Consider the following 16,062-nt stretch of genomic DNA (forward strand, 5'->3'; position numbering starts at 1 on the left):
TTCGCCGACAGGGTGTGATTCCCGTCACCGTGCTCTGCTGCTGACCGTGATTGCCAACCTTATAGACGGATTTACCGGGAGTCAGGTGGAGGGTGCATGTCCATATAGAGGAACAGAAAGCAGTGGGAACGTGAAGCTAAAAGCGCTATTAATCCACATTCCAATCAACTAATGGCCGATCAGCAGATGGAAAAGAATTGGGTGCCGTCAAAGGAGGGGGGAAAGGTAATTTGACGCAGTATCTGGCAAATTGCATGATTTCAACCGTGATAACAAGAAAAGCGATACTAATGACTGAGGCGGCGAAAGAGCCCGGTATCACCCCTGAAGTTCCCATGCAATACTGGGCAGAGTATGACATCCCTTTGGCACAGAGGGACGGGGTAAGCGCATCCAGGACTAATAGATCAAACGCCAAAGCCCAGCGTCTGAGCTCTACATCTACATCAAAAGGGGCAGTACAGGGGAATTTTAAAAAACTAAATGCAGAGGCGTTGCCACTGGGAGAGGTGCAGCTGCAGATACAAAGCACCCCGCTTTAATGGGAATTCCAACCTTAAATATACACCAAACTAAGGTGCAAGGACATTCTGAGGCCAACTATTATTCTTCAAGTGGACTCATGGATCTCCCAACTGCAGGAGTGAAGTCCCAGAAAAACATGAAATATTTCTTTATGAAACTGGGGTGAAAATCAGTGCCAGAAAAGAAACGCAAAATAAAGGCTATCCAGGAACCGCATATGGGAATTTACGATCAGAGCTTTTTAGAAGCACACCCGACCGTGGAGAAAGAGCTCGGTGTTAGTGCAGATGGCAACCCCACAATAATTGATAGAGAAATCAAGTTGGCGGAAGTGATTGGCATTGATTTTCTGGGTGACTCAGCCTCGTGCCTTACCGAACATCTGACCTTTGACTCTGCAGATATATACAAGGTCCAAGAGGGTGGTGCTATGCACGAAACATTAAAAGAAATGGATGAAATTGACTGCACCATCAATCTCTGCCCTGAATCTGGTCTTAGGATCTTTTGTTAATCTTTATGAAAATATTAAAGATACCCTTACTGCATCAGTGTTACAGACGAGTGAAATAAAGCTACTTATCAGTATTTTAGATGATATGATGGGAAAACTAAACACAAATATGACCAATTTAATACAAAAACACTGGTTCTTTGCAAGAATAAAAAAAAAAAAAAAAAAAAAAAAAAATCAAAAAATTGAAAGTGTGGAAAGTACCAAGGAGAATCATCAGTGAATACTGATGCATCGTCTGAAAATGATGGACACAAGGAGCAAGGCAATGGTGGGCCCAGGAGATATCCAGAGCACGGAGTTAACTGATACTGCCCAGTGTAAGGAAGGCATGGTATCAAACAATGAAGAGAGACACAAGTGACCACAGTTCAAGGGTGTTTATTTAACTTCAATGAGTTGGTAAAACGCCCATCTAAACCTAAATCAAAAGATGGGAGCAAGCTGCGACGTTTAAATAATAATAACACAGTAAAAGTGGAGTCTGTCAAAATAAAAGGGCCTATACTAACAACCCTATTGCCAATCCTTACTTCTAAATACAAAATAGTTTGGGGTAACAATCTATGCAAAAGAAAGGTGTTCAAGAACTGATGTGTCAGGATAGTTGAGCAGTTCGCTTTCCTTCCCCATGTGTTCAGCACAGGGAAAGGCGGCACGTGCGGGCTTCGCACACACTCTAGCTTCTTGGCCACAAGGTAACAGTTCAATACATAGGCATCAGGGCCTTCTGCCAAATTCTCTCTCACAATGACAGTCTCTTATCGCAGAGGTCCTGATGCAGCAAACAAAACACAAAAGTTCCTTTCCTTTGTCAGGGTTTCACTTTCACAAGTTCAGCACCCCCCTTGTCCTGGCTCAGACCCCTTTTCTATAAGGTGCACAACTTGGTCTCCCTCGTTTGGGATCGGACCATGTATGCCCCTCGTTTGGCATCAGATCCCCTTTTGATACCAGAATTGAAGACTTTTCAATGTGCAATGGGTTTTAATTCACACAATTTACACTTCACATCAATCTTCTGCTTTTGTTTCTTTTGTCAAGATACCATACAAGACCTTCGATTGAGCACATTCAGTGCCGGACCAGTATTTTATCTTTTCTTCTAATGTTCAAATATTCACCAGCAATTTAGCTTCACTCACGTCTTTCATCACACGCGTTTAACAACGTTCCTTCCAGCCTCACTTTCCAATGTTGCCGCTTGCAACCTTGACTTCAACACAATCCGGTCTGCCATCAGTCTCCTCAACTCACCAGCTGTGTTGTGCTCCGTCGCTTCCTTGTTCTTGGAGCCAAGAACGATACCACACCGTCTGCTGCTCCTCCCCGCTTTGCTCAGTTACGCGGGAGGACCCTCAGTATCTTCCACACACAATGCAGGATTCTTCAGCCTTGTTTCATGGTCTTACGTTTTCTACCTTGAAGGTTTCTCGAAAGTAACTGCTTCCTGTCAAAAGGGTCATGCGTGTTGCCCTCTCACGAACCGCTCGTGTCTGGCTGTCTTTCTCACCTCGTTCAACTGCCAACTCGAAACTGCTGTACCTTTGTGTGTTTTGCCTCGCTCAGAGTGTGCTCTGCCTTTTATCCATGTGGGGAAGTGTAATGGAATTCAGGTGTGAGGGATTGTCGATAATTGCTTGACCTCACCTGATCATAGTATTGGCGCATGCCATGTACACAGCTCGGGTGTGAATGTTTTCTACCAGAGCCGGCTGTCCATGTAAAGGTGGTCAGGCAGGAAAAGGGGGGGGGGTTAAGGGAGGCGGGGCCAGGGGTTTGAGTTTCTAAATATCCCATCGGGTGATCCTCCCGCACTGGTCCACCCCCAGGGTCTGGATCCAAAGGCTATCGTTGTGCCCTGGCCACCGAGGGGTGAGGGGAGGGGAGAGAGAGAGCGAGCGAGCACGAGAGAGCGATATCCGTGGGGACAAGCGGGTGAGACACCTTCTGGTTTCTCACACCAGGAACCATCGTCGGGCCTGACACCTGTTGGAAGTTTACAGGGGATTGAATGGCAGAGTCCAAACACCATTGTCCGGTATGCAGAAACATTGTAAGCCCGATTCTGCACAAGCTCAAAGTTGAGTAATGATGAGTGAGGTAAGACCGGATATAGTCTCGCTAGGCCCTCCAAATTTGGTAGATAAAAGGAAGAGAAGGACAGGAAAGAAGTACAACAAGAAAATAAATAACAATCAGTTGCAAAATGGAAGAGGCTCAAGAAAGACCAGGTTTTGAGTGCTGCGGTTCCTGGTCGGAATGAAGGCAACCTAGGTGAAGAGTCTATTAATCCTGGGAAAGCTGGAAATCGAATGGAGGAAGTCAATGATATATCAATACAGGAAGATCTTATTACCCCAAACTTGGTAAATGAGATCAATAAGGAGCACAATGTCCCTACCCGTCAGCAAAAAAAAGCCAGGGGGTGGGGGGGCAAGGAAAAAAGATTAGACTGGAAAAAAGGCTCATTCCGCTCTTCAAATGAAGAAAGGATATGCCAGTGAGCAAACCCAGGTAGACTAGAAACATATGCAACTGAATCTGGACAGACAGGTAAATATTTCCAGGAAGCCTTCTATCCCACCAGCGATGAGACTGACCCCGATTTTTTTGATGGGGGAAAATAAACCAAAAAGAACGACAGAAGTAGGAGAGCCTATGCCTCTGGCATAAGATCCTCAAAGAGGCATCAGTTCAAAATCAGCGAGGTCTGATTGTGAATTTTCCTGTCCAACAGAATTTACCAACAGCGTCTCAGAAAATCAGCCAAATACAGGAGTGGGAGAACAAAGAGGATGCTTCAGTGGACGGTGAAGAATTCTCAAATCCTTCTTTGCATGTCCTCATGTCTGGTAGGAACATTATCGACTTCTGGAGAACAAATAACATTAAATAGACAATCCACTTTCAGAATAGTAAAGGATGTCCCTGAGCTAATCTTATAATCCTCTCATGACAGAGTACATTCACTTTTTATATCAGAATGCAACGGACATAGTTGAAGTGGGTCTTCAGTCTCGTTTGGGGGGGGAATGCCTTGTTGTCAGTAGTGTGAACATTTTTGGAAAAGGGTTTCAAGATATCTACCATCAAACCAAAAGAAAGTAAAAATGTTCAATGGACGGGAGGGCTGGACAGAAGCAATGATGGGTATGGGTTCCCAGGCGACGGTGCCCTCGACCTCTCAGGCAGTGGGGAATGGAGCCGTGGGAGGCTATAAGAGCAATGTTTGGTCCCACTTGCCAGGAATTTTGACAGAACATTTCCAGAAACTGGATGAAAACAATGCATTGGTTTAGTAAATGTTCAATTAAATATCTTAAGTTGGAACACAAGGGGTTATAGAAGTTTTACCAACAAAATTATGTGTGAGGAAATCTTTGGCTCTTTTGATCTAATCTTGCCTACAGGAAACCTGGATGTTAATCAATCTGAAATCTGATGGACTCACCATAATGGGACAAGTGGCGACCAGGGGGATCACTGGCCGGCCTTCTGGAGGATTAATCATTGCCTCCAGAAACTTCAAAATGGTGTAAATATTGAATGCTCACTATGGAATCCCGCTACTAGAGGGAGTATGAACATCAATGATGAATTGAAGAGAATGATTGTCTTTAATCTATATTTTAACACCTCCTGCTCCAGCCTCGATGAATATTTGGAAAACATTGGGGAAGTCATGTCTGATGCTACGAGTGAGGGTGAGGCGATGAGCACAATAGCAGGAGACCAGAATTCACAATCCCTGAACGTTGCACAAAATCAGAAGGGAACTAGGATGGGGGGAGTGACAGGTAAGAAATGGTGCACATTTTTTGAAGATTGGGACGTAGTGGTTTTTAACGGGAGTATGGAAGGAGACGAACGGGCGACCTATACCTGGGTAGGAAATCAGGGTAAGTTAGTTATTGACTATATAATTCTATCAAGAGATCTGTTTTACCAATGCCCAGGAATATGGGTGCGACCATCGCAGAGAAGTGACCATAATATGCTGACCGCTAGATTATTAGATGGGGGAGGGGTTAGGTAACAGGGGAGAGCAGATAGACCGCTTGGTCAACCAAGTAGGAAATCTACTGGCAAAATCCCGGGGAAATGGGAGATCCCTAAATAAAAAACTAAAAGAGTTTGTATGTCAGAAAACTGATGCGCAGGTAAAAAAGCTTGCTTACCACAACAGTTTTTGCTTGCCACAACAGTCATTCCTCTCCCTGACACCCCTTTTTTACCCTTTCTCTCTCTCTCTTTCTCTCTCTCCCCCTTTCCCTCTAGTACCCTCATCTTTGTTGTATTCATCTTCCCCCTTCTTTCCCATGACCTCTCTTCCTACTACCCACTTTACTCCCTACTCTCTCTCCCTCATCCTTCCTTCCCCATCCTCCTCCTCTCCTTCTACTATATGCAAATTGTTCTACATACTGTTTTTTGGTTTGACTCATGTAAATTGTTTGCTTCTACTGTTCCATGTTTGATGTATTCTTATTGTTAAACTGTAAAGCGCCTTGGATTAAGCAGCTATATAAATACAATAAATACAAATACAAAATAGTTTGAGTCTTTTCTGTGGGATCTGGTGAAGCTCCAGGTGGGTGGGAAAGCCATTAGACCAACCCAAAAATTCCATTTCGATGAAGCCAATTGGCTCAGAAAAAAAGAACTCAGAACAAATCTGAGAGCTGAGACTGGGGGCTACTGATAAAGTTTCTTTTCTGAAGGAGAAAAGAAATCATTACTACCGAAATATCAGATTTGGAATAGGGCCAAAAGGTTCCTGAAACTCCAGGGGGATTGAATGTTGGAAACACGGGATTCAAAGAATAGTAGGAATTTCTGGTCCCTAATAAATGGCAAAAGGGCAACACAAATGAGTACACAAAGTAACTGTGTCGTTGGATCTATGGATTAGACACTAAAGATCATTGTTTTGTGAAAGTATGGAAGACGGTTCAGGGCAACTTCCAGATGTGCCAGGGCCAGAGTGTGTCACTCCGGCGGTGGTAGGGAGCCAAATAAAACATTCATCATGCTCGAGAGCCGTCGGGCCAAATGGCCTTTCTAACACCAATTTGAAAGGGGATGAGGAATCCTGGACTGGAATACTACACTCTCTCTTTGAAAATATAATTGAAAAGAGTCAATGTCTTTATAGTTGGAAGTCTGCAGTGGTTATACCGATCTACAAGAAGGGCAAACGAGCGGGTCCGAATAAATATCGCCCAATTGCCCTCCTTAAGGCAAACACTAAGATCTTTGCAGGGGCAGTGCTGTTGGGAGTCCTGGCCGGAAAATAACAGTATTCTTTATAAAGCTCAAATTGGGTTTAGGCGAGGCTGATCTACAACTCTAAATGGGCTAGTAGTGACCTGATGAGAGATCAAGCATGGCAGTCTGGTAACCCTCCACTATATGTAGCCCTAATAGATCTTAGTAAAGCCTTTGATACCATGAACAGAAGCCATTTGTGGGGAAAACTAAAAGCTTGGGGTATCCCGCCCAGGCCCTCTTGGCTATCTGGATATACCTGCATGAGAACACCCATCCAGATTAGGTACTCTGGGGCATCTTGCTCGATCCATACGCACAGAGAGGGGGGTGAGGCAGGGCTGCATGCTCGATCCTTGCCTCTTCAATCTATATCTGGCTGATCTGAATGAGGCTCTGAGTGCGCATGCGTTTGCTAGCCCCAAGAAAGGTGCATGTGGGGTCATTTGGGTGGCCTATGCTGACAACATTATGCTAACATATTTTACTCTGTGGGTAATCCAGCAGCTGGTGATGGTGGTAATGAACGATTATGTAAATAAGAAATGGTGATTAATCCTGGTAAGATTGGGTCAGTAAAAAAGAAGGGGCGGTTGTTCAGTTTGTCGCTGGAAGGTAAGCGTATGGAAAAGGTTCTGGAAACTATTTGGGATTCAGATTAACATCTTACCCAAATAAGAAGCAGGTGGGGTATGACTTGAAAGTCAAGCGTGACCAACTGGCGGCCCAGATGAAGAATATTCAGGGAAGACTGTTGATTCTCATTGATTCCCCTGATAAAATTGTATAAGGGTAAAGTGATTCTGACCTTGGCATATGGTATGGATGGGGAATCTCAGGCTTGGGATATTGATTTGGATCTCCTGTATGGGAGACTTTGGAAAAAGGTCCTGGGGCTGCCACTATCCTTATGAATTGCCTCGCTGAGTTTTGAGGTAGGTTTAAACTCTCCTAGGGCAAGTATGGAGTGGAGATCGGTACAACTTTATAGCCTAATGAAGAGGCCTTTGTGAAAACACCCGCTATGTGGACATGCACGAGGAAGAGCCTAGACAATTTAGTCACTTTATGAGATCTTTGAGGAGAAAAGTGCTGAGCATTCTGATTAATATTCCCAGTAAAATGGCCAAAAGGCTGTTAAATGAAGGGAACCAGATTAGAACGATTGCAGAAATGTGATTATTTAAACTCCATGGTATATCTCAGTTTTGGATAAGCCAAGAGGGGTTCTATCCAACTATCTGACCCGAGTCCCAGACGGCCGAGCAAGACTAGCCCTTTTAAGATGCCGTCTGAATGCTCTGCCAACTGGTGAAATCCTGGCACATAGATCCAGAGTTCGACCAATAAGAGATTGTGTTCTACGTGTCAAAAGGCAATCTGTCAATGCTTTTACCATATTATGATTGAGTGCCAAGAGCTTAGAGAAATTATGATCTCTGCATTTGGTAGATTTCTAAGTGCCCAGTGGTGGCTTCAGACGATGGACTTTTGGAACCGATTGTGCTCAGCACATGAAACTTTTCTGTCTTTAGAACTAGTAAAAGTGTGGAAATTGAAGGATCTATATAATGATTCTACCGGAGGACAGGTTGGAATGTATATTGTTTTTGTTTCTATCACTGATTTTAGGATAATTGTTACTCTTCTGTTTGATGATATTTATTAATTATGACATACATTTATTTTTTTTAAAGGAGGATTTTGATACATTGAATATAGAGGCTTCCCTGCAGCAAGGCTGACTGGTAAAGAGATATGATTAATATCACTGTGTCAGGAAAGGGATGGATTCCTTTCCTCACCTAGCTATATTCAAGAGATTATGATGCTGACCCCTTGCTTGTTAATATTGACTACTGGACACCACTCAATGCTTGCCACTAATGCACTCATATTGAATGTAAATATGTGTTCATTTTCTATGGAATATTGAAGTATCAATATAAAAGCATTGTGTGCATGAACACTGCGATGTAGAATTGAGAGTCATAAAGGAGCAAACTAACACTTTCTTTTGTGATTGCACTGTGCGTGACATACAAATGGCGACCATCTTGTTGAGGCGGAACTGCTTTTCTGCTTTTCATTTTTAAGTTTATTAAGTTATTTTTAAGTCTGCTTTTAGTTTTATGCCCGATCATTGCCACCACTTTTCTTAGGGATTTTATTTTGTTGCTAAGACTAATGTTTTCAGCACGAGGAAAGAGCGATATGTCCAAATGTTGCTCTGAAGTACAGTACTTAAAGCATGATTTGTATCGATTCACCAAAAAAGGCAAAGCATTTAAGGTATTGGATTGGAAATAGAAATTCTTGGATTCAGAAAATCCGGGCAAGCCTTGGGGTGGTGTGCTGGGTCAAATATAGGGTATACAGGGAAAGAAAGTGACACTATAGATTGGATAAGAACACCAGGCCTATAATCAACATAAAGCCTTAAAACATGAAAATTATTGTTTTTTTGAAAGAATAGACAAATAAGGTAAGAGCATATCTCATGCTGGACTGTTTTGTGTATTTTGAAATCAAACAGACTTTGTTTCAAGTGGCTTAGAATCACATGTGGACATGCAATTGACTCTTCACGTTTGAAAATATTTCTGAGATCGTGAGATCGGGTTAGTGTGTATATACGTATCTGCATGCTGTTTTAGCATTCCACAGAATTAATATGGTGAAATCATCAGTGTATATCATAAGTTGCGAGACACAATGGGTCATCCGTGAACTATAGCCTTCATTGGACTTCTGCTTTTTCATGTTGGCCAATCTGTACCCCGTAGGTGCTTCATTGTGATTCTATAGACGGAAGAATAAGAATGTCTACCATGCGAGGCACAGGCATTGAACACTCACACCTGTACTTCATCAATCAACAAAGAAGGGAGCGAAATGGAGATCCATAAGTAAAAGGTTAGGCCACATTTATCATAAACACTTGTGGAAGAATTCAAAGCAAAAGTACACCAGTTTTCTTGAGCATCCCTGCCCAACGCATAGGATGCACCCAAACAGCCTCATTAGCATTAATGGACTCAGCTCACCACTTCGACCTCATTATCACCCATAGCCACCATTCTCACTCAGTAAAACCATTCAGGGGAAAGATGATTTTTTTTTGTCTCAGAAAAACTGCACACCAACCCTAAGACTCAACCTTACCCGCAGATAAAGATGCTATTAGAACAGGCAGAGGAGGATCATGGCACCATCGTCAATTTTATCAAACCTAAACTCGAATAGTTCCCCCAGTAACAATGCAAAAAGGTTTTTGTCACAAAACCAATCAACTATTATATACAGTAATTAATTCAGAGCAGGCAAGCACAATCTAAATTGTCTTTTAGATGATGATATTCCTACAACCGCAAATCACCCAAGTCAGACACAAACATGCTATAACGGTGGGACAGTAACCGACAATGAATCGGATGCTAAACCAACATGAAAAAGCACCCAACAATGCACTAGTATTTCCCCAGAGCATGAAATTCTTCTCACATTTGTGAATGCAAAATAAGGATGGGGGAGGGTAGTGTGCACCCCCCACCCCCACCCTAGGTTTGAGCGGTGGGATTTCTGCTGGGCCCATCAAAAATCTCAAGAGTGCATAGAGTGCAATACAAATTAACATGGCATCAACACTACAACACAACAAACGGCGAGGACTGATCTTCAGAGCAGAACAGATCACTGCCTATGGATAGATTATTTCAAAATTTGGCAGAAATGACTTCACCTGTGCATAAGAGTTCCGTGCAACACATAAGAAGTTTAGCAGGATTTGCACAAAGCATAACTAAACTATACAGCATGCACTGATAGCCTATTACCCAATGAACAGTTTATATGAAAAAACCCACCTCCTGCTGTATCCAGTGGTCCATTCTTTTTCCGAAGTTCAACAACTGCGTCTGAATACTCTTGGCCCCCTTTCTTCGCCAAAGCGATACCTGAACAAAGAAAATCTCATTTTAGCGGTATTAGAACTCCAATAGCACAAAAAAAAGATATTTAATTTTCATTGCCACATTTCTTAGATTTCTGAGCAAAAGCATTAGTCAGATCTGCACAGTAAGATAACAGCATTTAAGGGTGCAATTTCGGGACGTAAACATCTAGACTACGTCAATTCTTTCCCAACATATGCTTTAATAGCTCAGCAATTGTGACACTCTGGCGTGTACCCCCATACTGATTTAGAAAACAAAACAATACTACGTGAACATTTTATAGATTTGTTTTTGCCAGAAGCCGAACATGAAACCTGTGATTAAGTCATCTGTTGCATTATGGGGAAGTGATGCATTTGGCTTTAGACTTCAAGTAGAAGCTTATGATTTAAGAAGTAAACTAGAAGGAGAAAATACATTGTATCTCTGCTGGAAGTTAAATTTGAAAAAAATAAAACAAAATCTGTGTAATCTAGGGGACATGATCTAAAACAGGTATCACCTGCGGCAGAAAAGACATCTACCATTGGCAAGGCTTATCTGTAGGGCTGGAAAGCTTTCTGAAAAACTTCAAAAGAATGATGCATGATAAAAGGAGGTCACTCCCTTTTGTCCCAATCTTCACTTAGAATTACGTACAGAGTCACCCAAGTGACCTAAGGGATGCAGATATTAAAAACAGATAGCGACGAGGAATCCTTGGTGATCGAATAAAGTAAAAAGGTTAAGGGTGAACAGACAAAACGGTCTTAAATGTCAAAGCTAGAATATGAGACCACGGAAGAGGGCAAGGGGTGATTGGCACCCTTCATTAAGTCGGTCTTGTTTAATGCTTGCACTGTCAGCTCCCAAAACGTAGTTGAGTTGCGATTATAGATGTCCCACCCAGTGCTCTGGAAAAGGGGGCACCAACCCAAGGTGCAAGAGGCATTATTGCCTCCATCTATTGGAATTCTTCCTGTACTTTTAAGAGTTGATCGGATACATCTTGGTGCAAGGATGGCAGTCTCCACACACAAGTCAAGATGGTCAAGGAACTGGTAATAAGATCATTTGCCTCAATGCTCTAGTTACCTCTATCAACCTGGATGGTTTGTAGTCTGGGTATGCCTGACTTTGGGCTGGAATGAGGATGGTGTAAACATATGGATTGTTTGTTTGAAATGTTCTCAGTGTAGTATTGTCCGGTCACGATATTGTGACCAATTTAGACCCAGTGGGGTTTGGTTTGTAACATTTAACATACATGGACCCAAATCCTTGACAGGGGAGTACACATTTTGCATATGTGGAGGGCTTTAAAGACTGATGTGGCCCATGGTCTGAAGACGTGCCCCCTACACACAAACTAAAAGAGTATACGGTTTTGATACAAACAGTATGTTGATTCCATCAGGGAAAATACAAAAGGGGTAATGATCCTGATGAGAATTCTTTTCTTTAAATGTATTTATTTTTGCATTTGTAAAGCGCCTAAGCCCGGAGGAATCAAGGGTCTGTTTCAAGACCAGTTACGCAAAAAGGAAGCTTCATAAGATGAGGGTGGTGGGAAAAGCATTACAGACATATGAGAGGTTTCACAATGTCACTTGCGGAGGCATGCATGGGGCATGTCTCATCATATCCACAGGTTAGGAAAATAGCCAAGTTTTTAGGGCTTTTCGGAAGGCCCACTATGATTTCTCCGCTCGTAGTGCAGATATGAGGGCGTTCCAATGCTTGGCTGCTAGCATAGGGAAGCTAGAGCCTCCTCCTTTGACTCGAGTACATTTGGAATTGTGAGGTAGTGTGCGTGCAATGAACTGGCTGGTCTAATTGAATTGGCTTTTACAATCCTTTGTGCCAGGATCATTGGTGCGGTATCCGATAGGCATTTGTGTGTGATAAGAGAGCGCTTTGAATATGATCCTTTCACGAAAGTGGAGTCAGTGGGCTTCCCCTTCTGGCTGCCAAGATATTTTCTCTTTTGGAGATGTAGGGTGCAGCACGCAGGGCATTGTTTTGGATTATCTGCATTTTGTTGATTTTTTGGGAGGTACCTGCAAAGAGGACATTAAAATAGTCTAGTCTGGCCTCAATTACAGCTCGAGCAATGGTAAGTCAGCTGGAAGGTGTCAAGAATGATCTGGCAGCATTGATGAACTTGGATGTGTAGGCAGATAAGGAGATCAAGTTCACTTGTCGCATGAGGGAGAGAGTGGTGCCCAAATGGACTCCAAGCACCGTCGATAGTGAAGGAAGTGAATTGAAAGTTGAGTTTCGTCCGTGTTGCTGGTGATCCTACCAGTAGGATCTCAGACTTGTTGTCACAGAGGCATAATTGGTTTGTGGCCATCCACACCTAGATTGTCGAGTACATTTTATTGATATTGATGGAGTCAGTGTCATAAATGCCGGTCAAGGGAATGGAGGATCTGGGTATCGTCTGCATAATTTGTGTACGAGATGCCAGTGGAGTCCACAAGCTCAAAGAGGGGTTTGGTGAAAATGTTGTATAGGGTGGGGGAAGACGCAGGAGCCTTGGGGGACCCCACAGAGAATGGGAGGGGCAGCGACTGTGTCTGAGGAGACTCTCATTGATCTTCCTTTAAGAAAGAAGGCAACCCAAGTGGTGGCTTATTGGGAGAAGTTGGCAGCTGCTGTAAGGTGATGGCAGAGTATATTGTGGTCCACTAAGTCAAAAGCAGGCGACAGGTCAAGGGGGAGGAGAAGTGCATGTTTTCCCTCGTCTCTAAAATTGTCAAGTTGGTTTTTCAGGTGGCATGTCCGGGATTAAAACCGGATTGTGGTGAATTTAGGATGTGGTTGGTCTCTTGTATTTGAATGTAGGCTGCCCTGTCTAATAACATTAGCAGGAATGGGACTGTGATGATTGGCCGGTAAGCTATTGGCTATAGACCAGTTGGTCGTTGGGGAAGGAAGGCATCTTTTTCTGACAAGAAGTGTTCGGGCATATACTACTCAAGATAGCCGCGATGTTTACTGTGTAAGGCACCCCTCGAAGACTTGCTTTACTTTTTAATCCTGTGTATACTTTTATTGGAAAGCACCCTAAAATGTCTATTGCATAACTTTCATTTCTTTCAATGTCGACCGGCCTTGTATTTATTCCTTAGTCAGTACTCCCCTAGTTGGCTGGACTCTATTTTCTTATCTTCGTAGAGCACTAAAACAAAGAGAATCATTGCTGAAATTGTTATAGATGACGGTTGTAAAATATTTTATTGTATGCCAATGGTTATTAGTACTGAATATTTGCTAAAATATACTTTATTTATTGGTTTGTATTTGTGGTGAAGATGCACCCTCAGTGCTGCCATCACATGGCGGGGAAACAATTTTCACCATGTTGAGTTATTGGTCCCGAGGAAATTAGTCTTGAGGATGGACTTGGGGCACTGGAGTGCTATTCTGGACTGTCTTTGCACTATATGCTGATCCCACAGTCAGAATATGCTGATATGGACTGGAGCTGGGTAATGTGAAGAGGTGAGGAAGTAGGGCTGAGGGGGCCAGGAGGAAGGATGGGTCATAAAGTTCATCAATGTTATTGTAGCAAAGATGGTTTTGTTTGAGAATGCAAAGAAAAGATCTTGATGCACAAAAGAACAGATGAATAGCAGATCATAAAAATGTGCATCTCAATCACTCTCAGACAATGAATCATACAGATCCATCGCCTACATACTATTTCCTTGAAAGACCGCACCTGCTAAATCCGGTGAACGGAGGGGTTTTTAGTTAAATTAGGCCTTCCTGCAGATGCTGTGACAGTGAGTGACACATCTGTTCTATCAAAATGAAATTAGAATGTCATCAAACCTAACCATCCATTGCATCTTTGTATATTGCACTATTTGTACCCAATAGGCTTGAAATGGTTAAGAATGTGCTTGTATTTTTCATTTGATCATAATCTCAATGCTGTGCCCTATATTACAAGGGTAAGCCATTAGAGTGGGGGAAAATGTGAATTTAAATTTTGATGAACTCCTCAGATATACTGCTGCCTTTATGAATAAGAAGAGTCTGTGCTAACTGCCATGTTAAACAGTGCTTTATTGCCATTCCAGTGCTTGTGCTGTTCTAATTTGCATTGGTTAATCAGCCTTTACCGTTCACTACCTAACAGTGCTTGCTTCCATAGTTCACGTCTCTCGTGCGTTTCCCTTCTGCATTAGAAAAGCGTGTTTTAGAGGGGCACCTTGCTAGACGAGGAGTCATTAGTAAGCTAGCCATTATATCCTGAACCGTGTGAGAATCGCAGAGGTAGATTGCACAGAAGGAATTGTAATTCATCTTAAAATGTCTTTCACTGACATCCAGATTGTGACTTCTCAAGCGTGAGAACGTAGCCTTTGCCTATGACTTGAATGGTGAGACTGAACAGTCACCCGAAGCATTGTTGCTTGTCGATATCCTGCAGTGCTTGAACCACGCCTTCCATTGAAATGCATGTGTATTCTTCTCTATAAAAGTGCTGTGCAGTGAAATAGGGGAGTTGTGGCACAGGGTTTCGTTCCGTCATTGGCTTGCTGTTGGTCCTTTGCAGACTGCTATTAAAGACATTCAATAATCCACCTGGATAGTCTGTGATTGTTTTCCACAACACTAGTATATGTTTTCTCACCGCCACTTATTACCCAAGTAGTACTTAAAAGCAGACTTAACAAATATCAGGTTCTACAAACATTTAAATTGTATCAAAACGTAAGGGGTATATAGGTAAGTGGTATTTAAGCATGGTAGGATTCTGAATGATAGGGTTCTGGCAAAAACGAAACTTCAAGGAACTTCACTGCTGTGTTTTACAATTTATGAGCATCCCACAATCACAAACTGCCTTCTGTATATGTTAAAGGGGTACACTACCATGTACATCTTCATATTTTCTGACTACTTATTGAGGCAATATATTTTGATTACGAACATGTTTAGAATCCACACATAATGCTGTATTTTATTTTGCAGCTCCAACTTCAGCATCTGGATTACAAGGGAACATAAAAAGCAACTGGGTAAGCAGCACTCTCAATCAACTTGCATGAGCAGGATTCCAAAATAGATAAGCAGACACTAGTGACCCATAGGGACAGAGGTGACCAGAGAGGGTAAGGAGACATCAGGGGAAAAGCAGCTGCATATATCCCAGGGAAATAACAGACTCATCGACAGTCCCAATGGTGCAGGTGGAGTCACCCTCATTGACCCATTGCCTGTGTAAAGGTCTAGGTGCTGGGTATCGCAGCGTGCATTCACCACATTTTGCAGTGGGACCCCTCATTTTGTGTGACACCAGCGTGTAGTACATGCAATATTCAGATGTGCAGTTAGCTTTGGGTTCATGGTTCACAGAATAGACCTTCCATTTCATTCTTCTGTAGTTTCACTTTCAGGGTATGTACTCCCTGTTGAAGTGCCGGTACATATGAGCAATTTCTCTTTCCCGATCCTTCATCTTCTCCGAGGTGCTAGTATAACCTTCCTCACACCTCAAGAGTAAGAGCATTCTAGCACTTGGACAATGCTGAGAGGCTGACAACGTGAGAAATACTGAGAACAACAAAGAGAAAACCAGACAACATGCTGCAACTAGAGTCACAGTGAAAATGTGAAAAAGTTACTGTAAAGATTATGACGACGTAGAAAATGACCACATGGCCTACAAATGCTGAGCACTGTAAAGCAACAAAAGAGGATTCTGACTTTAATAGTCAGAAACAAACAAGTGTGCTGATGAGGTTTGGTTTGCTATGGGGGCACATTTTAAATATTCAGTACATCACAAACATACAC

General features: G+C 42.6%; 1 protein-coding gene across 4 annotated transcripts in view; it reads right to left on the reverse strand.

The window, feature by feature from the left end:
* MACROH2A1 (macroH2A.1 histone) overlaps positions 1-16,062 on the reverse strand; it is a 350,602-nt gene that overhangs the window by 63,754 nt on the left and 270,786 nt on the right. For all 4 annotated transcript variants that reach the window (XM_069652584.1, XM_069652583.1, XM_069652585.1 and 1 more), the window contains exon 7: positions 10,177-10,266. In XM_069652584.1, coding sequence (XP_069508685.1) covers positions 10,177-10,266 — 90 coding nt within the window. The remainder of the gene's footprint in view (positions 1-10,176; positions 10,267-16,062) is intronic.

Source organism: Ambystoma mexicanum, chromosome 3p (assembly GCF_040938575.1).
Source record: "Ambystoma mexicanum isolate Mex_15411 chromosome 3p, UKY_AmexF1_1, whole genome shotgun sequence".
Classification (NCBI taxonomy): domain Eukaryota; kingdom Metazoa; phylum Chordata; class Amphibia; order Caudata; family Ambystomatidae; genus Ambystoma; species Ambystoma mexicanum.